This window comes from Malurus melanocephalus, unplaced genomic scaffold (assembly GCF_030028575.1).
Source record: "Malurus melanocephalus ecotype Western Australia unplaced genomic scaffold, MMel_1.1 scaffold_958, whole genome shotgun sequence".
NCBI classification, from domain to species: Eukaryota; Metazoa; Chordata; class Aves; order Passeriformes; family Maluridae; genus Malurus; species Malurus melanocephalus.
The window spans coordinates 1-9651 of record NW_026624190.1 but is presented as its reverse complement, the minus strand read 5'-3'; the positions used below and the strand labels follow the sequence as shown (position 1 = coordinate 9651).

The 9651-nt window shown below is 49.2% G+C and overlaps 1 protein-coding gene across 2 annotated transcripts in view; it reads left to right on the top strand.

The window, feature by feature from the left end:
* The window catches only part of RNLS (renalase, FAD dependent amine oxidase), a 41925-nt gene extending 32292 nt beyond the window's left edge, over positions 1-9633 (top strand). Inside the window, exons 4-5 of one of the 2 annotated variants that reach the window (XM_057386375.1) lie at positions 4146-4319; positions 8573-9626. In XM_057386375.1, coding sequence (XP_057242358.1) covers positions 4146-4319; positions 8573-8913 — 515 coding nt within the window. In that variant the 3' untranslated portion in view covers positions 8914-9626. Of the gene's footprint in view, positions 1-4145; positions 4320-8572 lie in introns of both variants that reach the window. The other variant, XM_057386376.1, reaches the window with a different exon arrangement.
* The last annotated feature ends 18 nt before the right edge of the window (positions 9634-9651 follow it).

Here is a 9651-nt window from a genome sequence, read left to right as displayed (position 1 = left end):
AAAATCATAAACTTCATAAAAAACTWATTTGTGCTGCCTTTTTCTGCCCGGCATCTCTTTCCCCCTTCACCATCTACATTTCTAAATACGCCTTTCCTTCCTGTGCCCCAGGCTTTGGACAGGGCAGCTTTGTGCCAAGGGCTGCAGTGATTTGAAGTGGATTTCAGTCCTTGTGGTTGCACCCCCACGGAGGTGAGCGCTGTGTGGGATCCCAGCAGGATTGYCCCAGCAATATCAATGGAATATAAATGGAATATCCCAGCGGATAACTGTGCTCAGTGAGCATTCCAGAGCAGGCACAGCCGTGGCTGCCTTTTTTTTTTAAAAAAAAAACCACTTCTGAGCTGTTTGCTGAGGAAGCTGGACTTCAAACGAAGCCTTTCTCATAACCTCTGCTCCTCCTACGCCCAGCAGCAGCGGGAACGGCCGCATCTGGAAGCGGTCAGCGTGGTGGCACTGTGCCAGTGGCATGGTCATCCTGCCCAGGGGGGTGGCCTGCGGGTCTGTCCCTTGTCCCCACGCAGCTGGAGAGCTCAGGAGAGYGCTGGGACAGKGCTCTGCCAGCCTGGTGGCCATCCYTTCATGTGWAGGTSAYGATAATGTGCCAACCTGAGTCACCTCCCGAGCAGAGCTGTGGCGGCTGGGAGCAGAAACCACCCCTCCAGATGTTATCTGAGCTGCCCATTGTGCTGGGTGAATCTCTTGAGATGCCTTAACTCGATACCTGAGCTGAAAATATCTCTGTGGCCGTTGAACCACAGTTTCCTTTTTAGCTTTTAGAGCTGTAGTGGTCACTGGGTGCTGCAGGTCCCYTGTCACCAGCAATGTCTGAGTGAGGGGTGCAGGTTTGCTGTGAGTGAAACCTTGAGCAGAGGAGTCTGAGGAAATCACAGAGCCTTTTTGGGGCRTGGTGAGGTTGTTCAGGGCAGAGCTGTGAGAGAGGCAAGTGGTCACAGAAATAAATTATGAGAAGAAATGAAGAAGGTGGAGGATTCTGAAAGCTGAGGCAACCCTTGCTGGGCAGTGGCAAAGCCACAAAACTCAACCAGGCTCTAACACTGTTCCCACCAAAGCTAAAGCKGCTGAATTATTAGAATAAGGAATTTACAGTAAAAGTAGCTAAGACTAAAAAGAGCAACCTTCTCTTGAAATAAGAAGCCCAGCCGCCTCATATTTTTCAGGTTTAGTGGCACTTTCATGCCTTCAAAGTACTGCTGAAGGGTTTTTTTCCTTCCTGCTTTGGTGGCTGGTCGTGTCTGTTTTTCTGTAGGTTCACAGTCACCCTGGCCATCCCTTCATTGGGAATTTGGCCCACATCAGGCAGTGGCTGTTGTGCCCTAAAGCACGAGCTTGTTCTGGCTGTTTGGGGTCTGCTTTTGGAGCTGCTGACTTTCAGGATGCTGCATCCCCTGTGCCACTGGCTGCTGAAACAAAGGAAAGGTTTTCCCTCTCRTCCCTGGGAGTCTTTCAAGCCAGGATCTCCATTTCTTTGCCCAAATTTGTGCAGAGCTGGATGGGTGCAGGCGTCCCAGCTGAGCTCTGACATCATGTGGTGACTTCACGGTGAGAGGAGCCTCATGGACTTTTAGAAGCCCTGAATTAGCCGCAGTGAAACTTTCCAGAGCAAGTGTTGTTTKAAATAGGTCTCACATCGTCGTGTCTGGTTTCCCCCGTGGTTTCTCCCTGCGCCTGTGAGCTGCAGTGGCAGAGACATGGGACAGGGTGGGGTCACCTTGTGCTTCAGTCACCGGACTGGCCACGGTGCCTCTGCCCCATCTCTGCTTGCCCACAAGGGCACTGGGGAGCCCAGCCCTTGCTGGAGCCACGAGCTGGTGGTGAGGGGTCCTGCAGTGCCTCTCTGCAGAGAGACGTGTCTCCAAACTGACAGAGAGTGGAATTAGATGGGAATTTGGGAATTGGGAATTGTTCCCTGGGAGGGTGGGCAGGCCCTGGCACAGGGTGCCCAGAGAAGCTGTGGCTGCCCCTGGATCCCTGGCAGTGCCCAAGGCCAGGCTGGACATTGGGGCTGGGAGCAGCCTGGGACAGTGGGAGGTGTCCCTGMCATGGCAGGGGTGGCACTGAGGGGAAGGCTTTGAGGTCCCTTCCAACCCAMACCAGTCTGGGATTCCATGACATTGCAATCTCCTCCTGTACTTTCTGGCAAAGTCTAAAAGTCCAGGATTAAACCTGGATCACCCCAGTGGGCTCTTGGCCGCCGGAGCAGCTGGGTTTGTTTTTCCTGCTGGCTCTGAGGGGAGGTTGGGCTCCCTCCTGGATGCCTGCATGGCCTGGTGCCCGTGCTCCCAGCCTGCCAGCTCAGCCTTGGCTCTCCTCTGTCCCGCTGGCCCTGATGGCATCCCTGGGTCCCCTCCTTCCCAGAGAGGCACCGAGGTGACATTGGAGCGCTGGCACGGCAGATGAAAGGCCCTGGCTGTATTTATGGGGTGTTAGAGATAAGTAACGCACTCTGCTGTCAGTGTCTGCAGRGACAGCAAATGAAGTGTGCAGGCCCCTTGCTTTGATGTGATGGAATCTCCAGGGGACACTTAACTTCAGTGGCACTCGCAGCGCAGCTGTGGCTGAGCCTTGCAGTGGAAAATACAAGATTTTCACGTCTTCGTGCGTCGCTTTTAAAATATCACTATGGCTGTGTGCTGGGCAGCTCTGTGTTCTGAAAACTAAAGGCTGGGGTTCTTTTTTTTTCCAAAATGTTATTAAAATCATCTTAACCGTTTTTGTTGGAAGGGGAAAAGTTAATAGTTGTTTTGTGGTTTCATACGCAGCGTTAAAACAACAGTCTGGTTTTCATTTAAACCAATAAAAGTATGGAAATTCAAAATGAAGGCTCTCTCCATGTCCTTAGATCAACTTGTTGGCCTTGCTGAAATGCGTAATGGATGGGGCAGGGGAAGGACCTCAATCTTACAACCCTTAGCTTTGTTTTTGCCTATAGCTCAGCTTTTTTTGGTTGCTGGATTTCAAATTTGACGTCACTTTCTTGCCTGTCTTCTCAAGCACTAAAAACTTCCTCGGTCTGGTGAATGTGCAGCTGCTTAGAACCCAATGAACCACAGATTTTTTAGTTTGGGTTTTTTTTTTTTTTTTAAGAACTCAAGCAGTAGTGAAGGAAATCAGTTAGTGAATGCACAACAGTGATTGAATGAACACACTTTAAATTTTGGGATCTGAACTTGGGCCAGGGAACATTTCCAGCAGGGAGGGAGGGGTGTGGAGGTGCTCTCCTGCTGGCATCCTTCCCTCCAGGGCAGCCAGGGGCTGTGTTCCTTTTCTCTCCCCAGGTYTCATGGGTTGGTCAGTGCTCCTTTCTGCTCTCCCTGTTTCTCTGTTCCCCAGCACATTTGGGGGGAAAATATGGGAGCAAACTCRCCACATTTTTTTCTGGGATTTTTCCTTGGGGATGTTCCAAGGTCGGTTTCTGATGGGGTTTGAGGTGGAATCTGGCACTGCTGTGTTGGGCATTAGGTCAGGCTGGTGGGGGAGACCATTTAGGGGAGCTGTGTGGGCACATTCCTGTGCCCTGAGCTCTGGGATGGCYCTGCTGGGGCAGGGAGGTGGCACCAGGTGCCCACTGTGGTCCCTTAGCCTGACCCTCTGTGGCTGAGGGGGTCAGAGACCTTGGCAGGGCTCTTTTCCCCAGAGATTCCTGAGTCTCTAGGTTCATTTTGTTGATACGTGATTTCATTTTAGTATTTGTTGAGCTGTACAACCATTTACTTGATGTCCTTGAGGCAACCCAAGCATTTTATTGCTATTTAAGAAAAGATTTGCAAAAAATCAAGAAAAGATTTGAAAAAAAAAAGTCACTGAAGGCATCAGAGTTTTGAGTCAGAGGCAGCTGAGGAAGGGCTGAGAGATGAGCCCCAGCAGCTGGGGGAGGGTTGGGTGCAGAGGACACACTCTGCATAACGCACCATTAAAACTTCATGAAGAGGTGTCCCAGAAAAAAAAACATTACAAAGCACTAGGCTTAATATTCAATTCCTGGTTTTAGCAGTCTGGTCATTTTCAGGAAGGAATAATCAGCTTAACTGCAGCATTCCCATATTTAATGTTCTGAGGGGAGAGGGATTGTCTGATTTTTTTTTTCCTTTTTTATTTTATAATTTTTTTTTTCCTTTTCACAGTAATTAACGAAAGCCAAAAGCAGCAGCTGGAATGTGTGAGCTACTCATCCCGCTATGCCCTGGGTCTGTTCTACGAGGCTGGGACAGGGCTGGCTGTCCCCTGGGCCGCCTGCTACGTGGCCGATAATCCCTGCATCCGCTTCATCTCCATCGATAACCAGAAGCGCAATATAGGTCAGTGCTCCCATTCTTCCCCCAAAGGCAGCCACAATGCGGGGTGTCCATCACCAGAAATGCTGTTTRATTGAGTGTTGCCCTTCTGAACGTTGAACTGGATGTCGGGTTTGTCCTGTTGCAAACCCCGCAGTGTGGAGCAGAGCAGGGCAGAAAGTCAGCCCCCAGCACGTGGTTGGTGTTTCTGCCTCTGTGAAACTCTGAAACCTGTGTCAGGGGGTTGCAGACCCCAARATGTTGCTGTTTCAAGGCAGAGCTGGAGTTCCTTAGTTTAAAAACTGATGCACACACTGGCCAGTTTGTGTCCCATSGCTCCTTCCTTGAGACTGGGAATGAGTGGGAATGCTCAGCCCAGCTCAGAGTTAGCTAGGGTGTTTTTATCRCCAGGAAGAGTCCCTGGTATGGCTGCATGTGCTCAGTAAAGCTTGGGGAATATCCCCCGAGACAGCCCCTTCTCCTGTCTTTCTGCAGCTGAAGGAAGTGTGTGTTTTATTTATGGAATGTATTTCGTGTGACAGGAGAGTGGGGGCATAGAACAGCTCGAGAAAAACCAGACTAATCTGAGTCATGGAATCCCAGGATGGTTTRGGCTGGAAAGGACCTTAAAGACCCAAAGTTCCACCCAGCTTCCACCTGTCCAGCCTGGCCTGGGGCACCTCCAGGGATCCAGGGGCAGCCACAGCTTCTCCGGGCACCTTCCCCACCCTCCCAGGGAAAAATTCCTTCCCAATATCCCATCCATCCCTGCCCTCTGGCAGTGTGACCCCATTCCCTGTGTTCTGTCCTTCCAACCCTTGTCCCAAGTCCTTCTCCAGCTCTCCTGGATCCCCTTCAGGCCCTGGAAGAGGCTCTGAGGTCTCCCCAGAGCCTTCCTTTCTTCAGGCTGAACACCCCCAGCTCTCTCAGCCTTTCCTTGTAGGAGAGATTCTCCATCCCTCAGTTGAAGCACAAATTGGTTGTTTTGCCAAAGAATTTAGCCCACTGATCTGAAAACAGTGAAAGCAAAACAGAAGGATGGCCAAAGTGAGGTGGCATCCACCCTGATGTGCTTTCTCCAGCAGGGACTTACAATGAATATGTAAAAAAAGGGTGTGAGGAATGCCAGCTACAGAGTGATCTTTTCATTCTGTACTGGGTTACTGTCCGTGCTACTGACAGAGATTTCCTCACATCTGAGATTCTGCTGCCATTGTTGTGTCCAAGGAAAAATACCTGATAGTTAATAGCACCTACTGATATGATCATTATCAGTGTTGAGGAGAAATTCACTCCTGCTCCCCCCACCTATCTGCTGCACATGTGGTCTCGAAGCCCCAGCACCAAGAACAACAAATACAGCACTAGAATGGAATTATCAAACAGCTCTGCTGTCTCCAGATGCAGTTTAACCCAGTGCAGAGCGCATTATTGGGGCACATTGTTAACAAATCCGTAGAAAGTACCAGAACATCAGTGTTGACACATCCCTTCCTCACTGAAATTGCCCTTGAACTGGGGGAGASTTCTGTTTGTATGAGCAAATTTTTCCAAGAAGAACAAATTGCATGTGTCCCTTCCTAGGAGACAGGACCAGCAAGGGAGGCTGAGTGTGGAAATTCATTTACATGTGAAGTCCTGTGACCAAAGCACTTGAATAAAAAGTTCCTTTRTACTTGTTTTAACACATATGTGAGTATTTTGCATCTGCATTTTTCTTCTCGTGCTTCTGACTGCCCTCCACAACATTCCAGGGGTAGGCACAGCAGCATTTKGCTGGCCCTTTTAACTCCACCTCACCCATCATTCTGCCTGTTCTTTCATTCTTCAACCTTGATTGGCTAGGATTCATCTGAAGAAGAGGATGGTGACAGCCAGAAAGTAAACATTCAGAGAAGAAGGCAGAACTGCTGGGTGAGGCAGCTGAGATCTTCAAGGACATCATTCCCTACAGCCGTCGCTTTTTCCAGTGTTTCTTCACCTGATGTGCCCACGATTGATGGAGGTTATCTCATTCTCACTGCCCCTTCAAATTTTTTACTAAACAGTACGGGACAGTAGAGGTCCAAAGAAAATAGCTGTAGCTGATGGTTGTTTCCTGCAGGAGGTTTGGAACGGGGTGATCTTTGATTCTGTGATTCTGTGGTTCTGTGATTATGTGAGCTTTCTTCTGTGGGTCTCACAAATACCACATCTCCCTAAAGCAGGCAGTCCAAGGCCYTCTTTGTGGAAATCCAGACTGTCCTTGTCACTCGTCTGGGATGTGGCAATCCCTGCTGTGAGTCAGCCAAGCAGAGCCATCCCACTCACGTTTCTCCAGTGGAATTCAAGCCAGGCTGCTCTAATCCATCACGCCGTGGGATGGCTTGCGTGGAGCAGTTCCTCTGAWGCCACCAATTCCCGGTGTCATCAGGAGCCTCCGGGAGGGAAGGCTTTTCCCATCAGCCCAGGATCCCAGCTGCTGGTGGTAGAACCCCCTCTCTGCCTGCAGAGCTGCTGTTACGTAAKGCAGAGCCCACAGGAAGCGTGTGCCGAATTCCTGGGTGGTGTGCATGAATATTAAACACTTTGTGGGATTGGCTGCCTCAAACACCCCATCCATATTCATACCGGGTCGGGGGGACACTGGGAATTCTCCGGTATAAATTATTTCTGGAATACCGCAGTCTTTGCATCTCTCTGCATTCCAGGAGGACTAAAGATAGATGACACATAAAAGTGGAAGTGGTTCCTTTCTTTTGCTTCGGGAGTATTGCGGGGTTATGTAATGTAAAGGGAAGATCYGCCTTACTGGTTTTCAGGATCAGTATAATTCCTGAGCATCCTCTTTGATTTTAAAATATAGATTCCTTTCCTTCCTAAAAATAAGAATTTTTAGGGAGATGGAAGAGTCAAAGAACTGTTTGAGTTTTTGCCTCGTTATGCAGCCAGTTGCGTTGTAATCCCCTGCCAGCCCTGCCTGCCTTTTAGAAAAACAATCAGAAACCGTTGATGAGGCTAATGAAATGCTGAGTTTCTGAATATAAAAAAGTTAGTGCCATTCTTTCCATGACTCTTCCCAAATGTGCCTTGTCAGATAGAGTAGGTTTTATTCCAGGGAGAATATGGGACCTTAGGAACCACAGGAACTTCTGAGGATAAATGGGAAGCTCGCTGACCCTCCTTCCAAACAGCAGCACGGCATTTCAAATGTGCACCTCCAACTCTCTTGCTTCCTAGGTGTAGTAAAGTTAATCAGTGCTCTTTTTTTAGCTTTTAGATGGTTTTATGAGGCCTGCACATTGACTTCTCTTTCAGCAGCCTGGTGATCCCTCCTGGGGAGCAGGAATGTGGTTCCAGCCTGGCCGGAGRTGTCCAGCTTCTCTGCTGCCCTCCACGCTCACCCAGCAGCATTTCCTTCTTCCAGGCTTTGCTTGGGGTGGCAAAAGCCCTTTTTCCCTTCCCCTCATGCTACACAGAACCAGAACAGGGTTCAGATGGCAAAACACATCTCCCCAAGAAGATTGAAAATCCTGAGGGTCAGGAAACGATTGCATCTCATTTTTTATTGGGATCTGTTATGACTCCAGGTTTTGGGCAGGAATGTGAGAAAAACATTTGCTGCTGTTCCCCTAAGGAGGAGGACATTCCTGTGGGAGATGTGTGCCCATCACACCCATAGACAGTTCTCTTCTGGCGACCAGGTTGTAACCCTTGGGTGATCCCTGAGCACTCCAACAATTGTAGCAAACAATCTGTCTTGGGAGCTGGCCCCACTTTGGAGCAGGAGGTTGGACCAGAGGCCTCCAGAGATTCCTCCCTCCCTCCCAAAGTTCTGTGACTCTGACGCAGACTGGTTCTGGTGAGGATTTACTGAGCACACAAATAAGTGCACTGGGAAGTGACTCTAATCAAGCTCCCTTGGCTTACAGTGGGGAAGGACAGGAAGACACAAAATTCTTCAAGCTCTGTCCACATTTGCTGCCCACCTGATTTTTTTAGCAGTGAGGCTTGTGAGGCCCTGGCACAGGYTGCCCAGAGAAGCTGAGGCTGCCCCTGGATCCCTGGAAGTTCCAAGGCCAGGCTGTTGGCAGAGATTGTCCCCCTTGACTTGTGTTGTTTTTGTGAACAACTTGTGTTGTTATTCCATGTGCTCTTTTCCCACCTGGAAGAGCAGGGTGGTTCCACAGATTTTTTTTGTTCTTCTGACTCCTGGGCTGGAAGCACAATTGTGGGGAGGGCAGGTATTAATGAGCAATCCTCCAAAAGCACCTCTCCTCTTGCTTTCTTTCTTCCAGAGTCTCCTGMAATTGGGCCCTCGGTCGTGGTCCACACGACGGTGACCTTTGGGAGTGAGCATCTGGACTCAGACCCTGCAGAGGTGCAGCAGTTAATCCTGAGTCACCTGCAGAGGATTGTGCCCTCCCTGCCTCAGCCCAGCAGCATCAAGTTCCACAAATGGAGATACTCCCAGGTACCCCGTGGTGGGATCAGTCAGCTGGGAGGAAGCTGCTGGGGCTGTGCTTTCCATCCCCAGGGAGCAAGGGGAAAGGCCACGGCTGCTCAGTATCCAGAACACATTCCACCATGGAGCCCTGAGCAGCATCAGGGCTGCCCAACAAATCCAGGTCACTTTTAGCCAGTTTTGAACATTGTGGGCCTGGCTCAGCAGTGAGCTATGCAGCTCTCCYGGTAGGCAAGGGTAGGAGCGGCGTGCAGGAAGGAAGTAAATCCCACGTAATACGGTGGGATTTTCACTGGTATTTAAAAAACATGACTCAGTCCCTCCCTCTGCATCCAAAAGTATGTGGTATTATTAGCAAAATTCCCACCCCACCACAGAAGAGCAGAAGTGCAGACRCACTAATTGTTATTATTTGATTTGGCCTGGCTCAATTTAACAGAATGTTATGCGAAAAGTATTTTAAAGTAAACTACCTGAGGGTAATAATAGCCAAATGTATGTATTTTGCAGTATTCTTTTAAAATTCCGAGGAAAATGTTAGCAATTTCCTCAAGAATTGGAGCGTATCTCCATGTTTACCCAAAGCCTCTCAAGCTAAATTACATCTGTGAATTTGGACGTGGAGGTTGATGGAAATTACTTACTTTTAAAGCAGTCCCCTAAATTTTTTTCCTTTTTTGAAGTTGCTGTGGATGGCTGTTGTGGAGTCTGCTCATGGCCCTTGATCTGCATCCAATTAGCAAACCTGGCCTCGTTAGCACAGAGTTTATTTTTCAGAGTCAAGTATATTGGTGGGATTGCAAAAGCGACCTTAGCATGGGTATTAATATTTATATAAAACAGCTCAAAATTGGGGTGTGTTTTGTAAGTTCCCCTTTATCAGTTATGGGGGATTTTTACAAGGAATAGGTG